At 46.9% G+C, this 19938-nt stretch overlaps 1 protein-coding gene across 1 annotated transcript in view; it reads right to left on the bottom strand.

Moving 5' to 3' along the window:
- Positions 1 to 620: 620 nt before the first annotated feature.
- LOC142358842 (ras-related protein Rab-27B) overlaps positions 621 to 19938 on the bottom strand; it is a 35786-nt gene continuing 16468 nt past the window's right edge. The window contains exons 2-6 of the mRNA XM_075411029.1: positions 19077 to 19248; positions 15456 to 15541; positions 11608 to 11711; positions 10139 to 10262; positions 621 to 8751 (exon numbers count right to left, since the gene is read on the bottom strand). Of these exons, the coding sequence (XP_075267144.1) occupies positions 8562 to 8751; positions 10139 to 10262; positions 11608 to 11711; positions 15456 to 15541; positions 19077 to 19229 (657 nt within the window). The 5' untranslated portion in view covers positions 19230 to 19248 and the 3' untranslated portion in view covers positions 621 to 8561. The remainder of the gene's footprint in view (positions 8752 to 10138; positions 10263 to 11607; positions 11712 to 15455; positions 15542 to 19076; positions 19249 to 19938) is intronic.

Genomic DNA, 19938 nt, shown 5'->3' with positions numbered 1-19938 from the left:
GAGGTGGAGGTGGAGCGGTGGCCGTGCCCTTTGAGGGGCCTTAGCTGTCCTCTGGCGTTCGACCCTGCGGACACGGCGTGTTTTTGGTGTGTAGCAGCACGGTGTCCTCGGGCAAGGAGGGAGCGCGTCCCTTTCTGGGTTAAAACGGCCCTTGATTTCCTGAAAAATCTTATTTTCAGCTGGGGGGGGCTGATTCTGCTCCCCCCTGCCATGGGAGATGTGCTGCGGTGCTCAGCAACCCCCCCCCGTGCGAGGGATCAATTTGGTGTCCCCAGGGGAGCGACGGTGGCTTTGCAGACAGTGGGACCTCGAGAGTGGCTGTGTCCCTGGCATTCTTCTCATCCCCGATGTGCAGACAGAGCAGCATTTGGGGGGATTAAAAAACATGAAGGAAGGTGTTGATCCTTAAGTAAGGCTTAAAGGTGCTAAGTTTCAGTTTGTCCCTTTTCTTACCTGACTTTAGATACATTAAGCATACGTGGTGTATATGCATAGATACCCAGTACCCATACTGGGTTTAGCTCAGTTAAGGGGCAAATAAACGCTTGGCCCCTGCTTAATGCAGGTTGTGCTTCCCCTCCCAAACCAGCCGAGACGCCGGATTTAAAAATGTACTTTTATTCCGAAAATAACAGTGCAGCAACTGAGTCACGGGGCTACATTCCTCAGCCGTGTTACACGAACCCAGACACCAGTGAATCAGCTGACAGCAGGTTTTGAAGCCACGGGTACTTTGGTACAACGGAGTGACGTTAACATCGGTCGGGAAGCGCCACGGGCCAGTCAAGGGGCATCGAGAATAAAAAATACTCTTTGTGTCCAAGGTAGTTTCACTCGGTAGAGCACGGGTCTGGCGCAGACGAACGTAAAACACGCTTACAGCAGCAGAACAGAAGGAAACATTTAAAAGAGAAGCGCTAGAGGATGCTTAGTGTTTGTCCAGAAGGTGAGAGAGACCTCCACAGAACCAGAGAAGAACCGCTGAACTTCCGTAAGTTGAGTAAGATACAACAGGCTGCTGCTAAATATACAGTTTGTCCGTTAAGCCCTACTGCACGATGAGGACGGACAGCTTCAGGGGCTACTGCCTAACGGTGGGTTTTAACTAGGTAACCGGCTGGAACCAAAGCACATAGCAAAGAATCGTTTCCTGGGTTGCCTTTAACTACTTTAGATAGAAATAATAATAATAAATCAGAACAGCTCTGCCCAGCATCTAAGAGAACAGTTCCAAGTCGACAGCATCCTCTGGGGGGAAAAAAAAACCAAACACCCATAACTTGTCCTAGATGGGTGTGTAGGGTTTTTTTTGTGGGGTGGGAATATATGCTTAAAGTGGAGGGATTAAGACAGGAAAGAAGCTGTGAAAATTTGGCTTTTCTCTTGAAAGATGCCTCAAGCCAGGTTTCCTAGCAGTCAGGTAAAAAACTATTAGTTTTTACAGCTTCACATTTTTTTTTTCCTCCTTTTCTTTGTAAGTCAGATCAGAGCACGGTCTGAAACGCCTGCACTTCACACCTGTATAAAAACAGCAGTCATTTGAGGTTATTTTTACGCTTGCTGCTTTTCCTCAGTTATAGTGCCAAGAACGCAAATTTTAAAATAACAGCTCCAGATTCATTTATTTTATTTTTGAAATTTAAGCCGAAAACTTTAGTTGTAACCATGGGTTAAAATAGTTCCAGGAGATAAAGCCTCTTACCTTGCAACGGTCCCAAAGAGTCGCTACGGAACGGGTATCAAAATCGCATCTTAGACAACTTTTAAGTTTCTTACGGGATCCGACCCTCTAAAATGTAAATGTATGTATGACACCCCTTTACGCATTCAGAACGTTAAATAAGATGTAGCCTTCAGAAAACAGTTAAGGCAGTCGGTTTTGCTGAAGTTACCAAGACAGCTCTCTGCTGTCTTTTACTACAACATACTTACTGCCAGTCTCAGCCATGGGAGCAGTCGGCAAATTGCCTGTTCTTGCCTTATATCTGGCAAAAAAAAACACGTTTCAGGCACCCAAAACCCCTCTTTTCTTTCCTTTTAAGAGAAGCAACTACCTTTCCTCTTGCAAAAGTCTCTAAAAAGCCCCAGAAGGCAATGGCTACAGAAAAGATGAGAGTTACTTAAGCCCCTGCTACTGGTTTTTCTGTAGTGCCAGCACCTCTCTTAGATGCAGGTGGGTGCTGAGCTGGATGCCAGGCTCGGGACTCGGCCAGGGCTCCAAGCTGGCTCCTCTGTAGCACCCTGGCTGGAAGAGGCGATAGTGAAGCTGGGGGCTGAGAACCGAGGATGCGCTGCTCTGCAAGGGCAGCTCTCCGCTGTGACCGCAGCTCAGGACCTGCCAGGGCAGAGCCACACTCCCCAGCCAAAGCCTTTTCTTGGGAAATGAGTCATTAGGAGAAAAAACCCACGCATTTCTAGCTGATCACAGATAAAAATACTTTGTAAAACGAAAGCTGAAGCTTAAATGATTGTAAAGCCTCAGCTACGTGGATGTGCCCCACACCATCGCCCACCGTTTCGAACCCTGCCACGGCTCTGACGTGGTGTTGCTACGTGGCAGCAACAGACCCCGTACGGGCTTCTGGCGAGCACCTGCTTCAAATCTGCGCATTGGAGAACAGTCATGAATAATCTCCTGGCCTTTTTCAGTGGGTGGAATAATTTTCACAGAATCCCAGAATGGTCGGGTTTGGAAGGGCCCTCTGTGGGTCACCCAGTCCAACCCCCTGCCCAAGCAGGGTCACCCACAGCAGGCTGCACAGCACCGCGTCCAGGTGGGGCTGGAATATCTCCAGAGAAGGAGACTCCACAGCCTCCCTGGGCAGCCTGGGCAGGGGCTCCGTCACCCTCAGAGGGAAGAAGTTCTTCCTCGGGTTCAGCTGGATCTTCCTCTACTTCAGTTTGTGCCCGTTGCCCCTTGTCCTGTCGCTGGGCACCACTGGAAAGAGTCTGGCCCCGTCCTCCTGACACCCACCCTGCAGATATTTAGAGGCATTTCTAAGGTCCCCTCTCAGCCTTCTCTTCTTCAGGCTGAACAAGCCCAGCTCCCTCAGCCTCTCCTCCTAGGAGAGATGCTCCAGTCCCCTCCTCATCCTGGTAGCCCTTCTTCATGGCTGGACAATAATTAAATATATATATATATATAATTAAAATATAATAAAAATAAGCTCATTCCCATCTCTGTGTTCGTAGAATAGGTACTAACGTGCAGGTTTTTTCACTGGCCACCGGTTTAGCTGGAGTTGTTTTGCCCTGACAGCAGCTCCTCACTTCAGAGACACTCCAGACCCCATTCAGCCAAGCGCTTGCTTACACACAAGCCTGAGTAACTGCTCAGACTGGGCTCCCTGGTGCACACTGTAAACATTTAAGGGCACGTCTCTCATCTAAAGCGTGTTGCCTTTAGCACCGCTTCTGCCCTGTGACTTTGCGCCAGCCTGAGGTATTCCCACCTCTCCCCATCCCTGCAGGTAACTTGGTTTTATTCCTAAGGATGCAAAGCAGCACAGAACCCTGCCCAGCATCTCCAGCATCTCCCCTTGCCCAGTGGCAGCAGGGCTGGCCCAGGCACCACAGCGGTACACACAGGCAGGGTAAATTCGCTACCGGAGCCATCTCTACAGCCAAAAAGGTGCTTTCAATGCATGCAGCAAAACAAAAACATCCCCTTTGACAGCAGCACAGCTCCTTTCTTGCACTCCTAAAAAAAGATCTTGGCACTACTGCTCCAAGGCGAGGGGTGGGTACTGGGGAAGGGATGCGCCAACGCCAGCGTAAGAGCAGCAACATCAGCTTGAGCCAGTCCCTGCCGACTGGAGGGCTCCTCTGAATATTACCCCCGGGGGGGTCTCACCGAATGTGGCAGTTCAGAACCGGAGCAGCAACGCCAGCCTTTGGCCCTGCGCTTTGGCAATGCAACTATTTGGCAACTATTTGGCCGTGGAAGGTGCAGGCCAACGGAAGGAGCTGCCACCGCTGCAGCCACAGGCCAGCACTGCTCTACCCCAGTGCATTAACGTGCTTTGGCAGCACATTTTTACATTCAGCTTAAAACTCAGAAGACAAAAATACCTGTAGATCAGGAAGAGCTCGCCGTAGTCGATTCCTCTAAGGACGAGAGGTGTAATGCCATTAGCTCTATAGATAACTGGGGGATTAAGGGAACAGATTCAACAAGATGTCAGATAACTCGAACTGTCTTGGTAAATATCTCAGCCTGAGACAGCTGCCAGAGAGAAGGCAGGCAGAACTATGCAGAGAGAAAAGGAAACCAAAACTACGCTCAGTGTAAGACCCCGCACGTGGCACCGCTGAAGGACGGGTACTACAGTCACCTTTTTCAGTGCATGGCACTGTTCAGCTCAGAAATTACAGCACAAGAAAGTCTGCAGCAAGAGCACTTTACTGGAGGAATACTGGTAAACTGAAACAAGATATTCCTAAAGGGACACAAAAAGAGACCTTGAGAAGCCTGGACTGAAATTCGAGATGAAAGCTCACAGGGTTAGAAGCCCTGCAGTGACATTTAATTGTTAGCATCACCCTGGATAAAATATCATAGGCCCACCTCTCGCTTTCCAGCCCTGATGCGGGATGTCTAGCAGGCTTACAAACAAGCTGTATACATAAAAAAAATCAAGCATATAAACAACAGAATTTGAATTCCAATGCTGCTGGGATGGGGTGAGGCTATAACCTACCAGAGATGTTAAGTGAAAGCAAATTCATTTCCCAGGCTGGTGTCCTGAACGTATCTCTAGGACTGAACAAGTCAAACGCTTGGAGCAGCACAAGCGTGAAAAGGATGCGACCGGCGGGATTCCTGGCTCCAGTGAGGGATACAGGCCGGAGCTCACGGCGCAGGCAGAAGAGCTCAGAATACAGAAGGGCTGGCATGGCAGCCGCCGGTACGCGGCACGGCGCTACCCACCGTACGGGCGACTCGGCTGTGCCGCGCCACCGGCTCTCTTCCAGCAGGTCGTAAGCGCTGGCAGGGGCTCGCTGCGCAGCCGAGTCAGAAAAATTACCAAAGGGGATCCCTTAGAGAGCTACAGCAGCAGCGAAGAAAAGCCCTTAAAGCAGGTACTGGATAGAACCGAGAGGCTCTTCCAGCAAGTGGGATAGAAAAGTTCCTTTCCATCCAGGTGTGGCTCTACAACTGCGAGTAGCCCCCGTGTAGTGTACCATTATTTCCTGGCTATCACACAGAAACGGTGAGCCTCAGCGCTGCTGGCGCTTTCGGTTCCTACCACAGCAGCAAGGAGCGGCCCCGAGTCATCTGTGCAGGGCTGCAGCTGCTCAGGGGGGCTTCGCAAGGGCCGAGACGCTGCCGGAAGACAAACGGACGTCGCCAAGCGGACGTGTAAGATTGTCAGTCTGCTGGTGGGCACGTGAAACCTAACGGTTCTGAAGAAAAAAACGGAGCAAGAGTCAAACAATGATGGAGAGGAGAGACAGAAGGCGACTTTTAGTAAGAGTTCATTATCTATTTTTTTTGCAAAGAGAGTTAACCTGATAAACCACAAAGCTGTTAGCAGCCACCTGGAATCACTTAGCGTGTTCCTCTTTTCCTAATTTAATAACTGAGAGCTACTATACCACCCACCAGGAAAGAAAAACATGTTCAAACTTCTCTTCCTTTCCTCCAAACAAAGTTTTGATGGCAAAATCCTTTTGGGATAACAGTTTTCACATGCATTGCTTTGGCGGGGGTGGTTGGACTAGATGACCCACAGAGGTCCCTTCCAACCCCTACCATTCTGTGAAAAACACAGACTAATAATCAGTTTCTTGTATTGGCAAGCACATAAATACAAATAAAGCAATGGAATTTTGACTACAGTCCTTCCCAAAACAGACCCCTCGAGCAACACTGGGCTGCGAGGGCTGGCCACGCGCTCGCTCCAGCGGTGCTGGAGGGTGTCAGAGACCGTATCCTTACGGAGCGGGGGACCCTGGTAACGGACCGCCAGCTCTGACAATTCGCAGTCACTGAAGCTCACTGGCAAGGTTAGGAGAAACCTTCCTCCAGACCAAACTGCTCTGGGTATCGCTGCTGTTATTTTTTTTTCTTTTTTCAATTGTTATTATTCTAAGAGTACTAGTTTCGGCAGGTGGGGAGATAAATAGAAGCAACGGAGCTTCGTCAAGGTGTCTGAAACAGTGCCAGGTCTGGGATTTTACCCACCTTTGCCTGAATCATCTGTCTGCTCCTGAAGTCACTTTCAGCTTTGTAACAGCTTTTTGACAAGCTGTATTTCAGCTGCTCTGGGAAACGTGCTTTGGCTGACTGTCGGGGATTTACCAGTCTTAGCAACTTCTTTCACTCCTGTTCATCAGACCCAAGTCTGACGCCACAAAATAAGAGATTTCTCTGACAGCGAGACAGGGAGCTCCTCAGATCACCCTTTTCAGGAATTCAAGACATATTACTATTTTTTTTTTAAATCACATGTCCATTTTATGCTACCTATGAAAAAGCAATACACCTCCACTTTAAAGAAAACCCCGAGCTCCCAGTCTACCTATCTCAGGTAGCTGAGGAACCTACCTGTACATCAGCCTGCTTGCTACCAGTCTACTCACACCTTCTGCCCGGGAAATCACCTCATCAAGAGGTTTTCCACCTCTTGAGGGGGTAGCGTTGTTTATAGCCTACCTACCCGCGTGGTATCTGGTTGTATAGTATCCACTATGCAAAACCTTTAGGTGTAGTCTGTCACTTATACAATCTTTACAGCCTGCAAGTTAGATTTCTGGCACAGTAATCGCAGCTATTTGGTTACTCACCCAACGGGTATGCTCCTACGGATGCACCATCTGCCCTGTTCACATGCCAAATCATCAAGTAAACATCATTTTAGGAGCTGGGCAGAAAAACCTGTTCTTTTTTCAGCAGTGAATCTGGTGAATTCTCCATTTCGGGGAAGCGCTGAAACACTTTATGAGCTTGCTGTTCGCAAAGTTTGCAATTTCCAATCAATCAAAGCTGAAAACATTTAAATAAACGAAAGCCTGCAATCCTGCCAACCCAACTACAGCAGCTTGACTTGTGAAGAGATCAGTTCCCCCCTTCCCCCAGTCTGCACCCCCCCAAGTGATTTTCAAGTAGCTCAGAGCACAAAAAACACTAATAGACCTTTAACTACCACCTGTATAAAAACAGAACTGTTATTCTACAAAAAGGGACAGGGTAGGCTAATAAATATGCTGTAATTTGGTTTAGAAAATGATCTCTACTTATAAATATAGTATTTTTCTTTTTTTTTTTCTTCCTGTATTTGTCTTTGTGATAAGCAACTTGCTATTTCACTAGAACCTGCTTTCACCCGTAGAAGAAATCTCCTGCGTTGCAACCTCCCGCGGCAGCAGCACACCAAGAGAGCTGAGATACCTGCAGACGTCTGCAGCACGCCTCTATCTAGTCAGTCACATATTCTGGACTCCCATCCTTCCAAGTCCCCAAGTCAGATTTTTTTTTCCACTCTGTCTCCTTGCAGAGAATTTAAGAGGATGAGAAAGCTGTCCTCTGCTGAAAGCCTAAGTGCCTGGAGGACCCGACAAAGCTGTAGCGATAATCGAGAGGCTCTCTCAGCACGGCAGAGTTTACAGTTCCCTTCTCGGCAGTGCAAGCAGCCACAGGTCCCTTCCCATGTCCTACCTGTGATATGCAGTCACCCAGAGAAAAAGAAGAAAAAGGATAGTTTCCTTAAGTTCAAGGGGGGAGAAGATTTTTTGCTAATGGTATGAAGTTGTTTCATAAAATATAGTTTATCTCTGTTCCCATACATCATACTCTCTTCTCTATAAACTGTCCCTGCAGCGTCAGAATCCCTCTCCATACTTTTTCCCACACCGCTCCAATCCCTGCTTGGATTATTGGCAACACAAGCAATGCTGCACAATTCCCTGATAATTTTTTTTTTTAATTAAATGCCCTACTTCCTCCCCCCAAACCCAAAACACACACACACAGAGCCCCCACCATCTCAGAGATTCAGTCAGGACGGATTCACAGCATTGCTTACTCTGTGCAAGCGACAGAAGTTTTTTCTTAATAGGCCACACAAAATCTTTTGTATCTCTGCCTTAGAAAACACACGGTCCCTGATTAAGAATTGTAAAGGAACAGGATTCTGTGGAAAAACGGCACAGACCTAGAAAACCACCCGCCTCCATTTAAATTTCTACATCCAGTGTATGCAGACACTACGTTCTTTGCCTCCTTTTTTAAAAAAAAAAAGTTACTTTCCTCTATTCAGTATCCTGATCCCGTGAAAAATAAAGATGAGGGCTGGGGGAAAAGGAGTGGGGAAGAAGAAGCGGGAGAGTTTTCCACGAAGATGGCACCGTATCAGGAAGAATCATTTCAGCACAAGAGCCTGACAGGAACACAGCTTTTCGTTTTAAACCAGTCCTTTGGAGAAAAACGCACAGTCCCAATAAAACGATGTGACTTTGCTTCTGTGCCCGGCTCAAGAGAGCCGGTTTGAATTTGGTGGGAGGTCAGCCATATTCTGATGACACATTTTGCATTGCTTCTCACAGTTTCGAGGTGACGTTTAGCAGGCACACTTTTTCTCCTCCGGTTTCGCTGAATCTAGCTTGCCCGAGCTTCCCCCGTTGGCTGCGTCGGAGACCTGCGTCTTGTCCACGCACTGCTCCATGCGCTTCATTATCAAGTCCAGAAGCGTGTCCACGGCCTTCTCCACGTTCTGGCCGGTAGCAGCACTTGTTTCGAAGTACGGTATGCTACGGTGAGAAGGAAAAGGTTCACTGGGGAGGTTTTTAAGACCACCAAGATCCAGCTCTCTGTAACACTCTCAGTGCAGCTATCAACGGTGGGTTTAGTGGCAATGAAAGGACTGGGACAGAACCCAAACTCTTGTGCCTAGCACACGGTGGCACGACGATATGAGCACAAAACCACCACGTTCATTTAACAAAATGTATCCTGGCATTTTGACCTCAAATTGTGAGGTTTGCTTCATCGGCACAAACCTCGGCTGAAAATGTCTTTCAGCTAACCAGAAATTGTACTTTAAAGAGAAACCTAGGTCTGCATTACAGAAAATTTCAGGGACCACAGAACATACCAGAAACCTTTTTTTTAGGCAGATTAGTTACAACTATTGCTGTTGAGTAGTGCCTGTAAGTACTATCTCCCTCCCTGCCTTCCTACTTCTCAGCACAACTGAACTTTGATGTTTCCATTCTGAAATCCCCTTTGAATCGTTTCCATTCTGAAATCCCCTTTGAATCCAGAATATTGATTCCCAAGTCACCTTTCTCAGAAGAGAAGATTATCAATTTCTTCAGCACTTCCATCGTATCAAATCTGGAATGAGCTAACCTTTCTCCTTCTCTGGCTGCCAACAACTCCTTACTATTCTTTTAATATTTTTAAGTCTGATTTACTTCCTACTCCTCACAGTCTCTCAGGCCATCTTTTGCTCTTGGCCCAATCCTCTGTGAACATCACTCACCGTCCAGTAAGGGCAACTAAGGAAAAAAATACACTCTCTCTTTGCCAACAGCACTATTCACTAACTGTATTACACAGCCAATTTATCCAGTTACAGGACACTCTGCAGGTGTTTTTAGTGCAAAGAAATGTAGAAGGCTCACTAAAACAAGAAAAAGCCCATTAACAACTTTATCATCAATCAGGGAAAAATAAATAAATTTGGTGCCACAGTACACCTAGAACCTGACCAAAGCCCACAGGTGTCTCCACATCCAAACAAACGAGGAAAGCACCTTCTAAATATTGTCAGTTATTTGGTTCGTGACACTGAGCGTGCACCTGCCTTTGGTATACTCTGTCCTGAACTCTCAGGACAAGCCAAGGTCTCAAGAGCGCAGTTTTCTAGTAAGACTGTGTCATTTCAGCCTTGTTTCTCATGTTGTAATGTTTTGGCCAAACTACTAGAACAGTGTGGTTCATTCTATCTCTTTTGCACCCAAACAGGTCTATCTGAGAGCGTTAACAAGCTGGATACCTCTATAAGTGTATGTGATACTGCAGTGCCTACAAATCTTAGAGTTTATAAGTGTACTTGCAAGTTTCTCTAGCCAGTCATCAGCTACACATACAAAGGTTACAGACCAAATTTAGCTGCTGTCATAGTTTGCTTACCCGTATTTGTCTGCCAGATCTTTTGCTTGCCTTTCGTTTACCTCCCTTTGGTCTGATAAATCAGCTTTATTACCAATTAAGACGATATCTGGATTCTCACAATATGCATTGGCTTGCAGCTGACCTAGAAACAAAAACAAACAGGAGTTAAGAGAATGTTGGAAGCACCTTAGAGACCAAGACTGTTGACAAAATAATTCAAAATACCTTTCTTGCTCCCCACCTCAAAATACCCTAGGCTAACCAGCCAACCACTTCATGCCAAACACATTTCCTTGTTGTACATTTATTTGCTTAAGGGAATTTTTCAAAATAGGAAGTAGAAATGGTACTAGAAAATTATTTCCAGTATTCATTTTACCAACATACAACAAAACTTTAGTGCAATGAGGTGCACTAAACACAGTGCTTTAGCAGAGGAGAACCTCCACCAGCCAGAGCTTTTATTCTACAAGACTCCTAAGGACGTTGTGGACGTACAAACAACATCCCCCACACGCAGCTCTTCAGAAGTTTAGGACAAAATCCTCAAGTGTGTTTTTCTCTTGCGTGTACTCCATGGTTTAAATCCAGTTTTACCCATTTGAACATCCAGGCACCAGTACTGTCCGCAGCCTCACCCCTTGTAAGTAATTGTACAAAGCCATTTGCTTATACTTGCCTCAATCCTGAGGGGACTGACTCGAAAAGGTGCAGTATACACAGAAGAAATTAGAGACTGGGCTTGGTAAGCAGTGGAAGATTGTGTCCACAGGGATTGTTTAGTGGGAGGAAGGAATCTCTGAAGAAGATGAAGCTGTTTTCACAGAGCTCTCTGGGTTCTCACATTATCCCCCTTTCGGCTTGTTTGCTGGAAAACTGCCAGCTGGAAATATACTGGCCTCGGTCCTTCCAGCATTCTAAACATCCTCAATTAAAAACAAACTTTAAGAATTTAACCTTTGTTTCACTTCTAGTCTAGGTGTTGTCTGAAGGAAAACCAACAGCAAACACTATGTGCTTTCAAACCACATCCTCAAAGCCCAACCTTAATTTTAGTTTAAACCTCAAAGCAGAGAAGAAGGAACCACATTCTGCTTTAAAAATAGAAAACACAAAACAATAAAGATAACAGCGATACCCGAAATACAGTTTCCAAGCTCCTGCATACCTGAAATACGGGGTATGGCCAGCGAAGTGCCAAATGCCATGAATTTTCAAGAGGCAACAGATTTATTCAAATTACACCGAATCCAAACAAGATTATCACGATTATGCCCAAAATGGTCTTTTGTGCAAAAAAAAAAAAAGGGCTTGTATCTTTCTAATTTGACGAAGCTTTCACCCCAAATTGCAGGCTGCAAGTACCCCACTTAGCCTGCCTTAGACATAGCTACTTGCTTTGAGCATTTTCCAGCTCACAAGAAGCCTAAAATACACAAGAAAGCTTCAAGTCAAGTGATAAATGCAAGCTCTACGGTTCGACTTACTCATCCAATTTCTGACATTTAAGAAGCTCTGTTGACTGGTGAGATCAAACATCAGTAAGAAGCCCATAGCATCTCTGAAAAACGCTGTGGTGAGACTTCGAAATCTGCAGGTGGAAGAAAAAAGACAACATAGCTTTATTAATACAAAGCGGTCTCTAAGGTAAGCTGTGATTCTGTGATTCTTTCCTGGCAAGCCTGAACTGAGCAAAGGAAAAAGAGATAAAGCTTTTCTGAATTGCTTCTACAAAAATTCTATTTAAATATATCTCGAAAGCTGAAGAGTCTGCAAGATTCAGCAGACATACATTCCCTTGGAAGTAAAAACAAAGCAAAATCACAGAATCACAGAATCACAGAATAGTAGGGGTTGGAAGGGACCTCTGTGGGTCACCCAGCCCAACCCCCTGCCCAAGCAGGGTCACCCAGAGCAGGCTGCACAGGACCGCGTCCAGGCGGGTCTTGAATATCTCCAGAGAAGGAGACTCCACAGCCTCCCCGGGCAGCCTGGGCCAGGGCTCCATCACCCTCAGAGGGAAGAAGTTCTTCCTCATCTTCAGCTGGAACTTCCTCTGCTTCCGTTTGTGCCCATTGCCCCTTGTCCTGTCACTGGGCACCACTGGAAAGAGTCTGGCCCCATCCTCCTGACACCCACCCTGCAGATATTTGTAGGCATTTATAAGGTCCCCTCGCAGCCTTCTCTCCTCCAGGCTGAACAAGCCCAGCTCCCTCAGCCTTTCCTCGTAGGGGAGATGCTCCAGTCCCCTCCTCATCCTCGTAGCCCTCCGCTGGACTCTCTCCAGTAGCTCCTCATCTTTCTTGAAGTGGGGAGCCCAGAACTGGACACAGTACTGCAGATGAGGCCTCACCAGGGCAGTGTAGAGGGGAAGGAGAACCTCCCTCGTCCTGCTGGCCACACTCTTCTTGATGCACCCCAGGATCCCATTGGCTTTCTGGGCAGCCAGGGCACACTGCTGGCTCATGGTTAACCTGTCGTCCACCAGGACACCCAGGTCCCTCTCCACAGAGCTGCTCTCCAGCAGGTCCACCCCAAGCCTGTACTGGTGCATGAGGTTGTTCCTCCCCAGGTGCAGGACCCTGCACTTGCCCTTGTTGAACCTCATCAGGTTCCTCTCTGCCCAGCTCTCCAGCCTGTCCAGGTCACGCTGAATGGCAGCACAGCCTGCCGGTGTATCTACCACACCTCCCAGTTTGGTGTCATCAGCAAACTTGCTGAGGGTACATTCTAACTCTTCATCCAGGTCGTTGATGAAGAAGTTAAACAAGACTGGGCCCAGTACTGACCCCTGAGGGACACCACTTGTCACCAGCAAAAAAATCCTTGACTTTCCTTTTAGCTATGATGCATCACACCAGTCAACATTTATTAATCAGTGTGTTAGTAATTTACCAGAGGAAGCTTATAGGTGAGAATATAAACATTGTCAGTGACTAATCTATTAGCTCAAATTCCGCCTGATTTAACCGAGAGCGAGACAGAAGGGCTGGTTAGAAGCAAAAAAGATACCGAAGCGTTTAGTGTGTCACAGATCCCAGTGACAGATTCACCACCAAGACTGCACGCACTTCGTCGAGGGATGTGCACGACTCTACACGGTCAATGTTCAAGAAAACCAAGGAAGAGCAGGCGGCTGTTTACATGGCTTGTGACTCTCTGCTGTGAAGCTCAGTGGAAAGGAAGAGGTAACCTTCCCCTGCAGAGCTCTAGGCACACATGCACTCGGTGAGCAGGCCCGCGTCAGCGTGCGTTCACAAGGGACACGGGTCACAGGCTTCCCGCAAGGCTGGACGAAACCACAAACCATGAAATGCACCTCTGTTTGCCACCAAAAGGTCACAAGCCTATTCAAATCAGAAACACGAAGAAAGTCCAAATAATATTAAAACATTCAGAGCGCGCTGGAAAACCATGAAATGGCATTTTGGTGTTTCGTATACGGGAGGAATCTATCAAACCACAAAACAGCACGATATAATCTCACACAAACTAGCGGCACCAGAAACAGCAAGTGATATTTTATGACACACAGCCAAGAAAATGAAAACTTTGTGGAGTCTCCTTCTCTGGAAATATTCAAGACCTGCCTGGACAAGGTCCTGTGCAGCCTGCTCTGGGTGACCCTGCTTCGGCAGGAGGGTTGGACTGGGTGACCCACAGAGGTCCCTTCCAACCCCTACTATTCTGTGATTCTGTGTGATTCTGTGAAAACAAAAGCTCTCCATAGAAACACGTCAGATACCTGACACTACTTTTAGGGTTTGTTTTCAAGAAAAAAAAAAAATAAGTAGCCTCAAAATGTTTCATCTCCTGCAGAGGTGCATGTGCAAAAAGTGTTTGAGAGTAAGGGGTAGAGATGCAGACACAAAATTTCAGCTTGCTTCTGGCTTTCCATCCGGCAGCAACCCCTCCCACATAGTATTTGCTCTGTTCACTCCCTGAAATCTGCCTCATGATGACTTTCCTTCCTCCCCCCTGGACAAACACTTCAGCCCGCTGCGCTCCAGCCCCTATAACCCAGCAAATAGGCGTGAGCTGCGTTTTTCTCCCCTTGTTGACAGACATCGGGAGTCACACTGAGGGCGACCTCATGTAATTTATGACAGCGAAAACCAGTGTGCACAACTAGCCAGGGGAAGCTTAAGAAAGCAGTATGCACACTTCTCCCTTTAAAAAAATAACAGGATGAAATTTCATAGTGACAAGTCAAGAAGGGCTTTGGAAAAACAAATAAGTGTGCATGCAGAAGGTGGGGAACCACTGGTTAGATAAAAGAATCCTTCTGCAAAGGAGGATTCTGGTCAGTCATGAACTTCATCTGTCAACCCCGGTATGCTGCTGCAAAGAAGGCAAACACAAGCAAAACCATAAAAGTAAGATGAGAAGCAACTGTTCCATGGTACTCAGCACTGGTAAGACTTGAACTAGAACTCTCCATCACACTTGCATACTGCTGGTGGGAGAGGCTGGAACCAGCCTGGGGCAGCACAGAACAGAAAGCTTGCTCATCACGGAAATGTCTGAGCAAGCCTGGGGCACGTAAACTGGAGAGGACGTCAGGAAGGCATCAGTCTGCTCAGCACCTTGTCCACCTGAGTTGTGAACACCTGCGAGAACACACACTGTGGCCCCTGAGAGCAACCTGCTCCAGGGTTCAACACTTGTGCCCTTCTACCTAACTGGAATATCCTTGCTGCTGCTTGTGACCGCTGCCTCTTGCCCTTTGGCTGCGAGGCTGAGAAGAGTCTGGCTCTGTCTTCTCGCCACTGGGTAGATGAAGACAGCAATTAGCCTGAGTTCATCAGCACAAAGTATCCCACAGATGGGATGGAAGAATGGAAACGGTACTCCAGATGTGGCCTCAGAAGAGCTGCATTAAGGGGAATAACCGCTTCCCCCAGTCTGATGGAGACCTGTGAGCCAATGCAGCCCCATAAGTTGTGCACCTCCATCAAAACACACCTTACCATCCAACCTACCAGAAAAAAACGTGAAATGCAAGAACAGAGCTATATAGTATTTTCCAGAGGAGATTTAGGAACGTATTATGAAGCCAAAACAAACAAAACCAACCAAAAAATCTAACCAATGAACCAATAACCCACGTGTGCCAAGGCAGGGAGCAGACCACCTTCAGCTCTTCCAGTCCTGTTTTCCGAGACCCTCTGATCACCGCACTGAAGCGGCATCAGAAAAAAACTTTATTTCTGGAAGACATTTTTCTTGTCCTAAAATATGAGCATTTCTGCTGTTTTTCACCTGAATGGACTAATGGTTTACCCAGAAATGTGAAAAACTCAGAACTGCGTTTCAATGAGCTGAAGTCTGTTACCTTTCCTGCCCGGCGGTGTCCCAGAGCTGGAGATGTACTTTGAAGGCTTTTCCTGGAGATCCATTTGGTCCTCTGCTGTTGTACACCTAACGAGAGAGTCAAATCAGTACAGCTCACACGGAAATCCATCGCGTGGGTCACAGGCCGTTCTTATTTTGTGCAAGCCATAAGTTAAGAAGTTCAGTCCTTCAGTAAAAGCTGACTCTTACCTCTAAAAGCCACTTCAGAGGGCTGCTTATAATCATATTTAAAAACCCAGGAGCCACATGAAACGTCTATGAAAGCTGCACTTTAAAGATAATTTGGTCATATTTAGTGCTGCAAATTAGATCTCAGTTCTTTAAAACTTGGCTTAGCACTGTGCTGAGCAAGCTGTCTGTGTTCTGTTTCATTGCTGTTCTTACAAAATTTACAGCTGGGTGACAGGATTAACCACTGTTATAAAAAGCTATTTTTTCTTCATTAACTTCTGTTGGACATTAATGACTTCCTTACTAACTGCAACTGCAAACTCACAGTGCTTAGAGAAATCACTGTGACCTTTTGCTGGGGCTCAACTCTTTATTAAACAGAAACGGCGTGTAAATTAGCTGTCACAGTAAAAGACAGAGGGATAAAATAAGTATGAGCCGGTTTTGTTATCTGAGGTAGTTTAGCAGGCTCTCATCAATTTTACAAGCAGGCAAATATTGCCTTTGTATTTGGATCAAGAGAATATGGGCTTTCTGGACGTGTCTGTACCCAGAGGCTGCACTGACCTTACCCGGGGAAGCGGAACACTTCCTCACCTGCCCTCCCTGGGCTGTAAAATACAGCGTTTCGTTCTCCTGCACAGCCAAGTTAATATTAATTGGGGCTTGGACGAGACGACCTCTGGAGGTCCATTCCAGCCCAGACTATTCTGTGATTGTATGGACTTGGTTCAACTGTTCTCCCTTCAACAGGTAACTTCTGACAGCAACGTGCCTGCCTTTCCTTTCTGGCAGGGGCCTGATCTGAAAACCAGAAAAGAATCAATGGATCCACTGCACCACGTTTGTGAGTTCAACTGGTTTGCAGGAGCATGTTCCTGTAATATTTCACATGATAAGCAAGGAGTCTTACCAGGTCATTTTTTAATAGGGCTTTTACAGAACAGAAAAATGTATTTAACCTTTTGGGTCTATCTCTTAGAAGACAATTTATTAGATGGACCTTCAAGACGTTTCAAAGCTGGTAATTTCATGCAGGGTGTAGTTTCTCCCACACTTCTAAACTATCTTACCCCAAAATGTACGGTCATGCAAAATTACGGAAGAAATCTGTCTGCAACCTTTACCAGAAAAGTTCAACCTCCTGGAAAGACTCCAGCACCCATGTTCAAAACGCATTAATGAGCGTCTGACCAGTCAGGGAAAGAGTATTCTGGCAATTTGCACGTTCAGACATTTCCTTGCAATAAAACTCTGTTTTTAATATTTTACTCTTGTTACAGCAGCGCAATCCCACAGTGCAGAGAAGGAGCCAGGCTCCACTCCGACCTGAGCATCACGCTTAACCAGCCTGAACTTGCGTAGCGCTGATTATGAGAAATTTCAGACAGAATCCAGATCCACGGTTCTTTTATTCAGGGGACCTCTGAACCCCCATCTTCCAGGCAGAGCCTGCATGTCCCTGCCACCAAGGCAAAACTGAACTCGGCACAGCAGCCACAAATCGAATCAGAGAATCATTAAGGTTGGAAAAGACCTCTAAGATCATCAAGTCCAACCATCACCCCAACACCTCCATGCCTGCTAAACCATGTCCCCAAGTGCCACATCTACACATTTTTGAACCCCTCCAGGGATGGTGACTCCACCACCTCCTTGGGCAGCCTGGTCCAATGCCTGACCACTCTCTCAGTACAGAAATTTTTCCTAGTATCCAATCTAAATCTCCCCTGATGCAACTTGAGGCCATTTCCTCTTGTCCTATTGCTAGTTACTTGGGAGAAGAGACCGACACCCGCCTCGCTACAATCTCCTTTCAGGTCTTCTCCAGACTAAACAAGCCCAGCTCCCTCAGCCGCTCCTCATAAGACTTGCTCTCCAGACCCTTCACCAGCTTCGCTGCCCTTCTCCGGACACACTCCAGCAAAATACTGGCAGTCATGAAAAAGCTGCCAGGGAAGAACGCGGGAGCGATGCCCATTTTTCCAAGGTATTCCAGTGAAATAACAGGAGCTTAAAACATGAAGTTCAAAAGAATCAAATTTAAAGGGGTCTCCATCTTTCAACTGGGCAAATATTTATATTTCTTTTTATTAAGGAAATTACTAAACGAATTGCCCAGGATCTAATATCTGGTATTTATTATGGTTTTACAGTTCAAGCAAGTTAGAGGGATTCCTATTAGAAAGCTGAATTTAGGCTGTATCAGCTGTCAGGATCTGTGAGCAGAAACATTAGTCACGTTAAATTAAAGCAAAGTGAGCGTGCTCTCATACTCACAAAAAGCATCTGAATGACACTACAGAAGACTCTCCTCTTCCATTTAACATCAGGAAACAAACGCATGGCAGAGCAGGCTCGCACACCTTGCACGGAGCAGCACGTCGATCCTCACCTAGGAGGATTCCTGATGCCAGGCTCGGCACGCTCAGCCTCCAGCCTTGCTGCTGGCCGAGACTCAGCGGAGCCACGGGGTCCAGCTCGCGGAACCGCTTCGTGTGCCTTCGCCGGTTTACTCCCTGATCTGGAAGTAAGCTGAAACTTCTGTGCTTCTGTAACTATCCATCTTTTCTCTTTATGAGTTTGGGGGCCAGAGTTATTTCTAGTCACAACCACTCCTCATTCACGAGCACTACGGAAACCCGCTCTTGGAATCACAGAATGGTCGGGGTTGGCAGGGACCTCTGTGGGTCACCCCGCCCAACCCCCTGCCCAAGCAGGGTCACCCAGAGCAGGCTGCACAGCACCGCGTCCAGGTGGGTCTGGAATATCTCCAGAGAAGGAGACTCCACAGCCTCCCTGGGCAGCCTGGGCCAGGGCTCCGTCACCCTCAGAGGGAAGAAGTTCTTCCTCACGTTCAGACGGAACTTCCTCTGCTTCAGTTTGTGCCTGTTGCCCCTTGTCCTGTCGCTGGGCACCACTGCAAAGAGTCTGGCCCCGTCCTCCTGACCCCCCCCCTGCAGATATTTGTAGGCATTTCTAAGGTCCCCTCTCAGCCTTCTCTTCTCCAGGCTGAACAAGCCCAGCTCCCTCAGCCTCTCCTCGTAGGAGAGATGCTCCAGTCCCCTCCTCATCCTCGTAGCCCTCTGCTGGACTCTCTCCAGCAGCTCCTCATCCTTCTTGAACTGGGGAGCCCAGAACTGGACACAGTACTGCAGATGGGGCCTCACTAGGGCAGTGTAGAGGGGAAAACATCCTTTTATATTAATGAGCAGTAAACAATCCAACACTGGGATAAGGATAAAGGCATCTTTCCCCTTTATCCAGTTCCTAATCATGACTTGCTTAAGCCAGGAACTAGACCAGGAAAAGCACCAGCAACACATGCTACACCCCGCAGTAAGAGGCAGTACACGTTACCTAAAATCTGTTCTCAGCAGAAACGAATCAAGAAAAAAGAAGGCGGTATCATTTGCATGAGACTACTTACCACTCGTTTTTCCCGAAAATCTATCCCTACTGTCGTGATGAATTTGGGATTAAATTTGTTATCGGTGTATCTGTACAGGAACGTTGTTTTTCCAACCCCAGAGTCTCCAAGGGCCAGGAGTTTGATCAGATAATCATAGTCTCCATCAGTCATAGTGCTAATTTTTAGGAACCTACGTAAAGAGGGAAAAAAAAAAAATTGATTTAATGATAACAAAACTCACTTTCTGTTTGGTTTTGCCTCATTTCTATTTTTGTTCCTTGAAACGCTGCTGCCTGTGCTCAGGGTTGAAAGTTATCTGTGTGTATTTTGAAAAACACTAATGCAAAGCAGCAGCGAAACTCTCAATTTCAGGGCAGGTGGCAGGAGATAATACAACTTAACACTTTTCTAAACAAATAAAATTGAAGCTTAGAATGATACAGATTGGGACAGCAAGATTGTTTTTGTTCTGAGGATATCAGTAAGACCTATAATGAACACAGGTAGGAAACCCAGGGCTAAACCCTTCTGCTCAAACTATTTTATTTGAGTTTGAAGAGAAAGCGTAGTGCAGAAGCAGGCGTGAAAAGGAAACCCGGACAGGGCACAGAGCATTCTCAGGGCTCAAGCTCTAACCAGAATGACACTATCAGGGCTATGTGTTTTTATCTTGAAAGAACTACTTCCCCCCCCAACAGAACTAATTAAAAAAGCAGAGTAAGCAGCTATCCCAGGGCCACTCTTGGTAAAAGGAGAGCGCCGACGGCCGGAGAAAGCCACGGACAGCTTACCCACCTCGACAGCACCAGCAGGCTCTTTTCCATACACAGCAGTGAACAAGAGCAGCAAAGCCTACCTCATTCAGCCCTTGTATAACAAA

This window comes from Opisthocomus hoazin, chromosome Z, assembly GCF_030867145.1.
Source record: "Opisthocomus hoazin isolate bOpiHoa1 chromosome Z, bOpiHoa1.hap1, whole genome shotgun sequence".
Lineage (NCBI taxonomy): Eukaryota > Metazoa > Chordata > Aves > Opisthocomiformes > Opisthocomidae > Opisthocomus > Opisthocomus hoazin.
Note: the sequence above shows the minus strand (reverse complement) of the source record. Positions and strands in the feature narration are given on the sequence as shown.